Consider the following 13,305-nt stretch of genomic DNA (forward strand, 5'->3'; position numbering starts at 1 on the left):
AAGGGTTAATTCCTTCCCACCCTCGGATGGCTGATGCTAACCAGAGTCAAACCTCCGACTCCTTTGCTTGCATGGTAAGCGGCGATATCATCTGAACAAGTGCTCGGTGGTGATTATATACTCTATGTCAAAGGCTTCTCCTCCGATTCTCATTTATCTGGAAGTTGAACCTTCAAATTTGAAATATATCCAGCAAATGAAAAGTTTTATATAAACTATTCTATAATTCCTGTTTTTACATAACTATTCATGGATCACACCCATCAATATCCATTAGATAACACCATACCGGATGTATAATACGGAAAGAGTTGGTCATCCGTAATTAGTTACAACTCATCAACTTATGCAACAGAGCTCACCGAATTACAGTATAATCAGACCATCATCAAAACGAAACAATGCGGAAAACCAGTCGATAGGGAAACACGAACTTTGAACAGATGTAAAGGTAAAGAAAGGCAAGAAGAAGGAAGTGCTGCATCAGGATTCAGGACCGTTTCCGTTTTGAAGCGTTTGCTTATTAGAGGATCACGGGTCAAGCTTGCTGCCGGCCACGTCTACCACAAAACGGTACCTGACATCATTGCGCTCCAATCTCTCCAGAGCCTCGTTGATTTGCTCCATCTTCACCATCTCAATCATTGAAGTCAAGCCTTTCTTCTCGCAAAACTCCAACATCTCCCGTGTCTCGTCCATGCTCCCTATGAAGCTCCCACTAATTGTTTTCCTCCCTTCAGAAATAAAACCATGATCATCACATATAGGTGTAGTCACATCATGAACACACTCAAATTTCAGAATGTACAGTGACATAGCGACCATCATCAATTTAGCCATTCTACGTGCTTAATAGACGACATATTGGAGAGCGCTGTATGGAGTCGGCAAAGACCAGAGTGCGTCAGCATTCTCTGCAAATCCAGGACACAGTGACCAACTTTTCTTATTCTTCGGTTCTTTTCTCGTTTGAGAACTAAAAGAAGCATGTTGGGTATGAGCAGCGGCATTAAATACAAATGCTACTAGCTAAACTTACATCCGGTTGAATGACTTCGACATGATAAAATTGTCTTTTTTCTCCGATTCAATGCAAAAGAGCCACGACGGGTTTCATGCTTCAGGTAAAGATAGGTGTATAATGTTGCTACTGGAGCTGCACCAAATCTGTCTCCTGACCCGACTTTGCATTGATTGCAGTCATTTGGACTGATCTCAATGCCTGTTCCAAACTAAAGCACCAAGGGCCTAGTTCCCATTTTGCTGTTATTATTAGTTTTTGGGTACCATAGTCCCTATTTTATTTAGGTGTTAATACAGTTTCCGGCCCCACATTCTCCTGTTATAAGTTCTATAGGAGGACCACAACCTAGGACATTGGTTGGGTTCGCTTGGGCTGGTACCTCGATGGATGCGAGTTGCACTCTGATCCAACTTGACCCCCTTTGTTTTTTTTTTAACGTTGAAAACTTCAACCCAGCCAAGTCCAAGAAGCAGGTAGGGTTGGTGGGATTTGGATGGATCCCGATACAAGTTGTGGCTCTAAGGTTACACCACTCCCAAGTCTCCGAGGGACCACTGTTTAATAACAAGTAATAATTTGTTTCAAACTATCAAACCTGCCTGTTTGGACCCAGTCCAAGCTAGCTCCAAAGAAAAGCCAACAGAGGGATCCAAGGAGAACAGAACAAATCACAATGTTAGGTAGATACGTACTTCGCAGGTTGGCAAGGAAGCCAAAAAAAAATACCAAATAGATTAAGATCAAAGTATCAGCTCACCTAACATCACCGCGGGAGTGACGAACTGCAGGGGCTGGTTGATGACGCCCATCAGAATGAGCTTGCCATCCACCTTGAGCAGCGAGAGGTAGGGCTCCAGGGGGTGGAACGCCGGCACCGTGTCGATAATGTAGTCGAGGGAGTCGATGGCTGCGGCCATCTGGGCCTCATCGGAGCTCACAAGGTAGGCGTCGGCGCCGAGGTGGTCCATGGCCTCCGTCCGCTTGCGGTCGGAGGAGCTGATCACGGTAACATGGTGGCCCATGGCCTTGGCAATCTTCACCCCCATATGGCCAACCCCTCCTAGACCCATGATAGCACCCCTCAGCCCACCTTTCGTCAGCCCGAAGTGTCTCAGAGGACTGTATACGGTCACCCCTGCGCATAGCAGGGGAGCTGCTTGCTCGGGTGCGAGGCCTGACGGTATCTTTAGCACAAACCTATCGATCGAAAATTCCAAGTATTCAAAAGGGCGCAGAGCAAGTTTGCTTCTCTGGAAAGCAAAGGAAATAGGTGTTCTGCTCCTTATAATTACGTTTTGGTGACGTAGCCTCTAGTTACCTTGTCCATTCTGAAGTCCTTTGAGTTGGCGTTCGTTAATTGGTTGTTGCGCAGAAGCATTTCTTGGGTTGCGGTTGCCCTGTTTGGTTACATGATTCCTTTCCAGAAAAAACAATTGATTTTATTAAAAAAAAAGGGAATTTATTTTTTTGGTGGAATACAAGCAGCAACCAATAGCCACCTCACGTTTTGGTTAGGCTTTTTTTCGGCACGAAGCTACGGCAGTTGAGAGTGACGAAGATTTTCTTAAAAATTCTCTTGCCAAATCAAACCAAGTATATCCGCAAGCATCTCTTTTCATATTTAACATATAGAATATAAAATTACGTAGACAAAAAATACATCACCTGTCTTGCTTGTAAAAGTTTTACTATAACTACAATAGCATAGAAATTAATATCACTAGAAAACCTATGCATCTTTTCTGTTTGTCCCTGACACTGGAGAAGTAGTAAAGCTCCGGAACGATGGTTTGATTTTTTTTTTTTTTTTAGAGAGAAGAAGAAGAAGAAGAAGAATATGAATTTTGAGTTACTATTTGGTCTTTTTTTCTTTCTTTTGGTCTTAGGAAAAAACAAATCCATGTGAGGAAGAATATAGAGAAAAACATATACAGGTAAGGTTGAATATATGTAAGACAATTTCCTATTCAGCCATCAGCAGCTACTAATAAATTCATGGACAACAAAAACAAGATAAAACTAGTTTTTTTTTTTTTTTATTTTATAGTTCAGTACTCACTTTTGGTCGACGACCATGGCGGAAGCGAAACCGCCCTGGGTGGGCTTGCCGTCGGTGTAGACGTCGTTGTAGGACCAGATGCGCTTGTTGCAGTACTGCTCGATGTTGGCCTTGCAGGACCCGCACTCCCGGCAGCACCCTACGATCACCCCCGCACCCACCACGTCCCCCACCCGCACCTTGCTCACCTCCCTCCCCACCTCCACCACCTCCCCCACCACCTCATGCCTTCTCTCACCAAACAAATTGAACCAACACCAGCATGAACAATAAGCAACTTACCAAAGAAAAAGTTTTACTTACCAAAAACAAAAACAATAAGCATATATATGCATTTTGATACGAAGTATAGATGCTATTTATATTATGTATGTCAGTTGTTTAATTATACCCTGGAACCATGGGGTATTTGGACATTCCAAGATGGTTCTTGGCCTGGTGGACATCGGTGTGGCAGACACCGCAGTACAACACCTTTATCACCACATCCTCCGGCCCGGTCTTCCTGTTTTAGACAACGGAACTTGTTCTCAAGCCAAGAGAAGAAGGGAAAAAAGCCATTTGAAGCATATGCTGGTTGATTGATTACCTTAGCGTGTAGCTGTAGGGAGAGAGAAAGCCACTGGGATCCCTTGCGGCCCATCCGGTTACCACTCTTTCCGCCTCAAGCAGGCTGCCCATTTCTCAGGATGTTGAGTGGAAAATAAGAATGAGAAGAAGAGCAGGGGGTTGGGAGAGAGAGTGCTCTACTCCTCTGCTTTCTGAGAGTGCTCTAGCTTTTGCTCGTGATGATGCGGCCCCGGTGTTATAAAGGATAGAAGCATCATGACCCCCGGAGGAGAGACGATGTTGAGACAGAGAGAGAGAGAGGAAAGGGGAGGGTGGAGTGGGTGAACCGCGGTAGGTGAGTGAGGTGAGAGAGGATGTCACGCTGCCGTCACGCGAAGCAGCACAACCGCATAGGATACAATTTCTCGTGGCTGGGGCCCGTGGCTTTCTCGAATATCACGACGGGCATCGGGCGGAGATGCCTCGGACTGTTCTTTGATTGGACTTGGAGCCAGCTTGCTCCAGCCGGCTCCTGTCCGGCTATTAAGGTGTTGAGGTGCGCTGCAGCCAGTGGCTGGCCGGCCCGCTTCATGTTGGGAAACTTTTGGTAAAAAAAATAAAAAAGCCAAAATACTTGCTCCTAAGTTGCCACCTTCGCACCATCTATTGGCTTGTTAGTTCGTACAACCCAAGTGGTCGGACGTAGTGTCATAAAGGGCCAAACATGAGGATTGGGTTTAGATCTTTCCAGAAATTATATCCTATCACACCAATCACTCACTGCCACGCACCTCGTCTCGAATTGCCGCCCCATACATTTCATCTCAATTTGTTCCCATCGTGCATCATTAGCATAGTACATATGGTGCAGTATATTTTTTTTTGATTTTTCATGCCTAATCCCTATGTCATATACTCACAGCAATTAGATATTTCTCAATGCTTATAGATAGGCTTGGGTACTATAAAACAAAAGGCACCATATGAGTTAGTCAAATATGACCAAAGATTAGTCAGACTCGAGCTCGACCAAGCTGACTTTCAGGCCTACTTCATAGGCATGGGCCTTGTACTTATTTAGGCTTCGAACTGAGCCTCAGGCTTTCTGGACTAAGTAAACTGCATGCCAATGAATTTTGAGAGCCTACAATTAATTTGAAAGTGGGATAACCCTAGCGACCTGATCAAGTGGATGATTGAGACGGAGCTCTTGAAGGTTGAAGGAGCTCCTCTAGCCCCAAGTAGCACCCCCACACGCCACTCTTCCTTTTTAATCCTACCCCGATGTCCCAACCCCATTTTTCCCTTAGCATTTCTCTCTCTCTCCCCCCTCCCCTCCTGTCCCGCCTTTTCTCCCTCTCTCTAGGTCTAAGAAGCCATGAAGCTCTCCATGGGAGCCTTCTTCCACTCCTCCAAGAAGTCTTCGAAGAAGAACAGCTATTCGATCTCTCACAGCAATACCCCCTTCGCCTCCATCGCTACCCCCGCCACCACATTCTCTAAGAAGTTCTCCCTTCCTCCTCTAATCTCCGCCTAGCAAGTAAATCACCCTGCATTGTAGGATCCAACGACTTCTAGCACCTCTCCCCCATCATCTATGTATTGACCGCAACAAATAGCAAGATCATGCGATAGAAGCTTGAGGCCATCCTCCGCTGGCTTGGCGATGCGGAACCTCAAATGGAAGAAGAGATCGTGTTGATATATGGCGGCGAAGGTGTATCACGATAGTGACTATTGCATCAATTTGGAGGACTTTGAGCTGCCTCATTCATTAGCATAGAGGCAAAACTCCTCTAGTTCTCTCCCCTTTTGAGCAGTTTGGTGGTGGTGGATTGAGGTGAGGAGGCTATAACCCTAGCCACCTCATTTTTCCCCTTAACCAAGTGAACCGCCTAGTTTAATTCAAACTACCTGGGTCACCAAGTCAGGCATGGGTGGCTATATATATATTATATGTTATGCATTATATAGATTCTGGGAACCTAATCGAGTCCAGCTTGTTTAAGGGACGAGCTCATATTTCAAGCTTGGTCTGACCTGCTAGGCTTTAAATCCAGGTCCAGACCCGCCAAAACTCTTCAAGCCTAAGTGGGTCGGGCAGGTTGTCTAGCATCTGAATAGATCTAGACAAACATGGACCGTCCCTTAATCCAAAGGAGTTTATTAACCAAAATGAAAGATGATACACTCAGAGGTCATCTTACAGTTTTCTATTAGATGCATGAATACAGGTAAAAATTATCCTACCATATCTTTTTCGATAACACATCCTAAATAGATTTTAAATTTTAATTCAGATTTTTATATGGCACCACCTATTCTCTTCTTGTTGTGCATTCTCTAATAAAATAATACATTTTTTTGACAATCAGGTCAAATTAAACTTTCGGTATTGCATGATGAATCATGTAGAAAATAGATGCTGAGTATTCAAGACTTACCTGTATTAACCAATAGTTATTAATACATCAAAAAAAAAAAAAATCAAAAGAAAAGCTCTGTTACATCACAAGTCCTAAAACAAGTGACAATCATGCTACCATTGGATCATATCTGTCTATATAAGGAAGAATTTCTAATTATATGGGGCAGATCAAAATGGCCTTCTCTACATGCATCATTAATAAAAGCATAAAATAATATTATTATAAAATAGCTTCTTACGAGAAGCTTCAAAATAGAGCTTTTTTGGAAAAGCACTTTTAGCATGTGTCAGAAAGTTGTTTTAATTTATATTTTTTTTATTTTGGACTAAAATACCCATGATAAAATATTATAAAGATAGAAAATATCCCTTTATATTACCAATCTCACTTTTGCAAGTATGATTGTGTGCCTTTATAGTTTCTAAAAATATTATATTAGTAAAATATTAATATATAATGATAATAATTATAATATTTTATATCTTTATTATTGTATTATACTATAAATATAATATTGTATTATCATAATACATTAATATGTTATTTTATATAATATTAAATTATGTTATATTATTATGCTATAATATACAATATTATATTACTATATTATAATATTATATTACATTATAGTAATATTATACTATATCGTATATTTATATATTAATATATATTGTATTTTATTATGCTCTCTTGTATAATATTATGCAATATTTTTTTATGGTTATTTTGTCATACCAAAAGTATTTTCTCAGTTTATTTATCAAACACATATTAAATTTCGATAACAGTTTAGAAATATAGTTACCAAACAGTAAATAGTTTTTTATAAAAGGTCTACTTCAAAAAACTCTACTTCAAAATGCTCTACTTGCGAAAGCTCTACTGCCAATAGTTTTGCCAAACAAGGCTTAGTAGGAGCAAAGGAGGAGAAGAGGGTTGCTTTTATTTTTTATTTTATTTAATAAAAAGCAAGAGGAAACAAGACGAGGTGGTTGATATGGTGTACCACCATGGGTGCACATAATGTAGGATATAATTTCTCTCTTAGGAGTTCAATCAATTTTTTTCTCTTAATTTTTTTTGATAAAAAAGAAATTTCATACACTCATCGTCTTTTGATGTAAATTGCCTTGCCAAGCTTAGAAGGTAGTGCTTTACCATGGATGCAGATACCAAAATTTCTTGGCAAAAGCTAGCTCTGTTCTCAACATGCTAGTAGGTTAGAAGGTGCTCCTACGTGGCTGTAAATGGATGAAAGGCAATGTAGTCGTCCACTCTATGATGGCCGGTGCGACATTAAATTTCTAAGCTCACACTATGTGCCCTTGTAATTAAAAAGATAAAAACCTTTCTTGGCCATCATTTTCACTTGGGTATCATGCCATATGAATTAGTATCTGGATGCTAATTAAAGAAAGGTGAAAATTGAAGGACATTATCCATTTTGTGCATGTAGTTTTATAATCTGATATTGTCTTATGATACCTGTTGCGGGGTTTTCACCCCGGTAACAGTCCGCACACCAGCCGAGCAGAAAAAGCGACTGTATCCTCACCGAGGTATTGTCCGCTCTGGGGATCGGGGATCGTCGACCGCTCCCAGGGGTCCACCCTCTGGTGGCGCCCCAGGTGGAACCACCCTTTCCACCCTCACGGTTTTGCCCCCAAAAGGCACCTCGGTGAGAAGAGATTATTGAGCCCCCCACTTAGGGCACAGACCTTTCCGCTGATTAGCCGATGTGGGACTAAAATTCGGAACCCCATCCCACAACACAGCCCCCCAAGCGGGAAGGTCTGTGCGTGGCCAGGGCCCTTCCTCTAGCGCCATCTGTTGCGGGGTTTTCACCTCGGCAACAGTCCGCACACCAGCCGAGCACGGAAAGCGACTGCGTCCTCACCGAGATATTGTCCGCTCTGGGGATCGGGGATCGTCGACCGCTCCCGGGGGTCCACCCTCTGGTGGCGCCCCGGGTGGAACCACCCTTTCCACCCCTCACGATTTTGCCCCCAAAAGGCGCCTCGGTGAGAAGAGGTTATTGAGAGAGGGTGGCGCCCCAGGTGGAACCACTCTTTCCACCCCTCACGGTTTTGCCCCCAAAAGGCGCCTTGGTGAGAAGAGATTATTGAGCCCCCATTTAAGGCACAGACCTTTCCGCTGATTAGCCGATTTACACGCAACAGATGTTTCGGATTTACGGTTACAATATTCATTTGACATTCATATCCATACTTGTACCTGTTGAATAAATATAGATAGGATTTTTCCTTTTTATAGAAGTATAATGAGGGGCGGTAACATATTGCTAGGTTTGGACTCTGAACCCCTTAAAAAAGCAAGTTATGGAAGAGTGGCGACAAGTACCTAGGCCAATATGTATTGTCTAAGTTGTCGTATTTTGAGTCGATGTAGACACACTAATAATCTATTGCCAATTATGATTATATAATTAATTTTGTACCGGATCTTGTATGACCAAAACTCTCGTGTTGTGCCATATAATATTCCTCGCTGTCTCATATCCCTCGAGCCAGTACCAGATCGTCGACGTAATTATTGATGTCAAGTCTACAACATCTATCTAAAATAAGAATCGTTCACATGCCAAGATCTCGGTTTATATCGGTATGGGCCACCCACCAATAAATATAAAATAATAAAATTTGAAAATATTTTTTGATCAATATTTTTCTTTTCTAAAAATCTTAATTAATAAATTTTTAAATTAATGATTCAATATAGTTTTTAGTTTTGAATTTATCAGACTGTTCATTTTTTATAAATGTCCTCACCTACCATTAGTCAAGATAAATCCTAATTTTAGTCTTAGCTATCTATTGAAAATACAAGGGATTAAGAAATTTAAATAATATATTCTAACTAGCTTTTTTGGATGAGGTACTGAGTTGTGATAATTTTAGATGCCATTATTTGAGAGTTATGCATTGGCACTCTGATTATTACTAAGCTCATTGTTCTGGCCTCACCATGAGGTGTAAATACGGTATTCTAACTCACTTCATAGGATATAAGTATTATTTTTTGGCTTAGCCATACGTTATAAATGTTGCCATAGTTAAAAGGTTAATGAGTTGAATTTGATATATTTTAATCAAACTTATGAATATCAATATGATTTTTTCAGAGATACTAGATTTGTTGGAATTGTGTTTTGAAAAGAAATTGATTTAGTTTAAATACTCGTTCAGGATAAAGATACTTATATGGCTATTATGTCTTAAACTATTGCATGATTTATCTGGATAAAGTATTCATACTTACTAGGTTATTGAGCTTATTATCTCTTCTTTTTTTATAGATTCAGAGAATTAATTGCAGGTACTTCTATTGGAGTGAGAATAGAAGCGAGATTCGATAATATCGACATAGTTTACACTTAATATTACTATTAATAATATTGTCGATAATAGTAATATTGTGGATAATAGTAATATTATTGATAATAATAATATTACCAATAATAATCTTAGCCATCTACTGAGATTTGAGATTACCAATAACTAGATATTCCGATTGTCTTGGAGGACTCCTTCATCTGACAATTTGAAACGGAGACCGTTCATCCATGGCTTATTTGTTGCACATTATTTTTTTCTTTTCTTTTTTTGTTTGTTAGGAGTGGTTTCCATGTTCTTTTTTAATTTTTTTTATTTGTATAGAATGAAGTCCTGTTTTGAAAAAAAAGCACTTTTAGAAAAAATTAAAGTATTTAGTAAAAATTTCGAAAAACTCTTTTAGCTTTTTTTAGAAAGCTAAAAACACTTTTTTTGGTAGAATTTATGTTTAAATTTATGAGGATCTTTATTCCAGTTCAGTGGTTTAAGAGCGGATAACTCATGCATCCTTGACTGTGGAGGTTGTTTGATGAAGTCCTCCTTTTGCCTCTCCGCCAGCTATCTTTATTCAGACTTGCCCCTCCGCCAACTTTCTTTATTCAAACTTGCCGGTACGTATAGCCATTATCTTATTCATTAATCATTTTCTAAAAGAATCTTGCCACACCTTAGTCTCCGCGCTCGTCAAACAATTATTAGTTTGATTAGGTCTGGTAGCTCAACGGGGAGCAAATTCAACCATAAAGTAATATATATAAATATATAATAATTATTTTTGTAAAAAATTTGTGCGTGTCAGTTTGTGGTTGGACTGATGTACCATCAAGTTGCTAAATGTGATCCAACTAATTTTTTTTTAAAAAAAATCAGTATTGTTTTTCTTGCGCTATCGTCCTCTCATGGATGGTTGTGTGGAAATCTCAAAGGTGCAATTAGATTAAGGTAAGATGGCCAATGTGGGTCAAATAATCTAACCTTGACTCATGAGTCCTTGCACTTGAAAGATAAGAAAAGAATCTTTCAAGCTTACCCAAAACTCCTGGGATATGGCAGCGTGCTTGGGCATCAATATCAGTTGGGTGTCATGTGATACAACAATAGTTAAATTCATCTTCAAGGAGAGCAGTTGATGATGGTTTTGTCAGCCATGTAGAAAAGATCGTGCCCATATATGTGGATCTCCAGCTCCCACATCTACTTGTACATTTAAAATTGAAAAAAATAGAGTGCCATTAAATTTAAAAAAATTATAGCTACATTTTTTTTATTTTTTGCAATTTGTAGTTATACTCGCAGACTTCTAATTGTTTCAATTAAATCCTAATACCTAGTTTTTTTATTGCACTGTCAGCTACCTATCCATTTGAGCTCTAACACCGTTAACACTATGTGGATGTGTAGAAGACTAAATTATCCTACAGAAGATCAGAATTTATTAAATAATTTTTAAATTTATTGATTAATTTTTCAGCTCATCAACATATCCTTATGGAATGGAGCTTGTGGAAGAAGTGGTGCGGCCATATTTTCTCTTCCAAGGTGGTGGCGCCGCCAGCAATGATGGAAGTCCGCTGACCCCGTGCAGCCATCAAAAAGAAAGAGGAATAGGGAAGAGTCATTCGATGGCCACATAGGGCTACAAACGGGTCGGGTCGACTCGTGACCTGATTCGATCCGAATTTTAGACCCGCAGGGCCAGGTCAGGTCCTAAATTTGGATTCCGTTCTATTTTTCGGATCGGGTCGGATCCGCTCAATTTTGATCCCGACCTGGTTCCGACCTGACCATTTTTTTTAATCAATTTTTTACTATTATATAGTGAAACTTTGAATACAAAAATATTAGACCTGGATCCGACCTGACCTGAATGACCCGTCGGGTCAAAATTTGTATGCATGGATTCGACCCGACCTGATTTTCAATCTGATCAGGTCTGCATTCAAAATTAAGATCCGAACAAGAAACTAGCTCAGATTGGAGTCACTCAGGATTCGACCCAACCCGACCCATTTGCAGCTCTATGGCCACATGATCTCCTTCTTTCCTTCCAAAAAAAAACCTTCTCTCCTCACCAAGAAGACAAGAATATTTATGGAATGTAACGTCTAAAGTTATGTCACGCGACAATCACATATTCATGAATCCAGATGGAGATGGATGGCTTTGGTACGTCACAACCATATCCTAAATTTTGGGATCTAATTGAAACAATTAGAAGTTTTGAGATATAAGCGCAAATCGTATTGTTGCATTTTTTTCTTAAATTGACTGTGTGGTTAACAATTTGACGGCCATGGAAGGTGCGTCGTTCCCGACAAAAGATTAGATACCAGCAGCGACCTAAAACACTAGGTTAGGTATTTCGTGGTGAGTAGTCCGCCTCTTTAATGGTACCCATTTCTCCAGTCACGACATCCACAAAATCTGGGAAGTAGTATGGCCACCAGAGACAGGAATTCAGGTCCTCCATCCCTATCTCCTAAGATGACTCCCCACACACGAAATTGGGGGTCCCACTATTATATCAAATGGGACTAAGACGTCGCTAGCTTTTTTTGTGAGGCATCATTGCTAATTTGCTTTCACTCGGCACCGAGCATTAGCATACTTGTTTGCTACAGTAAGGGCATTGGCTTTACAGTGCACAAGGCTTATGGGTTTTATTAACATCTATATTTCTCCAAGCTCAGATTTTCCTTCTTTCTCTTCAAGAGGGAGGTGATGGGCAGGCCCACCGAATTTCATTTCAAAAAGAAGATGAATTAGAAGATTACAATCAAAGGGTCGAAACAAAAAAAAGGTAATGAAAAATACGAAGCTTTACAATGCAACAAACATCTGGTCTTTTTTAAACCAACCAGGCTGTTCATTGGTAACTATTAGGACAAGTAGGAGAAATGTAGCCGCTATCTTTGTGTTGGTTAGTACCAGAGTCGTACAGGTAGATTCATTTCAAAGTCGATATTAGATCATGCTGTCCATCAGTAGGTCCGGTGGAAGTCGCATTCAGATGAGTCACACCAGGGCTAACGCAACCCATAAGGAGCATTTCGCTGCCCACCTTTTCTTAGGTGCAAAATGCCAATCTTTTGGTAAATGAGCTTTGTCTTGGGCTGGATCTCAAGGTTCAAAAAAAAAAGGGAACCCGAAAGCCAATTTTTCGGGATTTGTGGGGACATGCACTCAAGATTCTTCACCATGTTCTGTTCCTGAACATGGTGAAGAATGTTCCTTCCTCATCCTTGATGATGCACACAAAAGTAATTGAGCTATTAGACGAGGCACATATCAAAGCAAGCTTTATCAGCTAGATTAAATCAACGCATGGGAAAATTCTTCACCTCCCAACCATGAATGTCACCTAAAAAGTAATGGTAGGGAACTATAACTAACCCCTTGGAATGCATTTAAGGCCTCTTGGGCCTATCGGAATGCACCACATTTGAACCAAGTTTCCAGCCGACTCCGGCGGGTCTTTTCGATCCCAAGATATACCTATTTAACATCTAATTTTGACCTTTTAGGAAAAACTCTGCATATATTAACCGATAGATTCTTGAATCTTAACATCAGATAAAGAATCCAAGCTAATAATTTAAGCTTGTGGAGAAACAGCTAATTCATTTTTTTGATTTTTAACCTATGACATTACTACCACTGATTCATTTATGAATTACAGAGCACCCGTTGTGCTGTTAATAGTTTCAAAAGAATGCAGGACACTAGTTCCTCAACTAACACTCTAGAACAAAGGACAGCAAAGTATATATTATGTTGCCGAACATTATAAAATGCATCAGATTATCTGCTTCTCAATGTGATGCATCCTGAAACTAGGAGCGTCCGTCCAAGCAACAGGCAAAATCTTCCATGGATGCGGAAACGCATTAC

The 13,305-nt window shown here is 40.2% G+C and overlaps 1 protein-coding gene across 1 annotated transcript; it reads right to left on the reverse strand.

Annotated features, from left to right (window-relative positions):
• Window positions 1-186: 186 nt before the first annotated feature.
• Window positions 187-3,968, reverse strand: LOC103699862 (probable cinnamyl alcohol dehydrogenase). Its single transcript, XM_039130002.1, has 5 exons — window positions 3,673-3,968; window positions 3,475-3,588; window positions 3,084-3,311; window positions 1,782-2,221; window positions 187-734 (listed from the first exon to the last, which is right to left on the reverse strand). Exons 1-5 carry the CDS (start codon window positions 3,762-3,764, stop codon window positions 532-534), a joined length of 1,077 nt encoding a protein of 358 aa, XP_038985930.1. The 5' UTR covers window positions 3,765-3,968; the 3' UTR covers window positions 187-531.
• Between the last annotated feature and the right edge of the window lie 9,337 nt (window positions 3,969-13,305).

Source organism: Phoenix dactylifera, chromosome 1, assembly GCF_009389715.1.
Source record: "Phoenix dactylifera cultivar Barhee BC4 chromosome 1, palm_55x_up_171113_PBpolish2nd_filt_p, whole genome shotgun sequence".
Classification (NCBI taxonomy): Eukaryota; Viridiplantae; Streptophyta; class Magnoliopsida; order Arecales; family Arecaceae; genus Phoenix; species Phoenix dactylifera.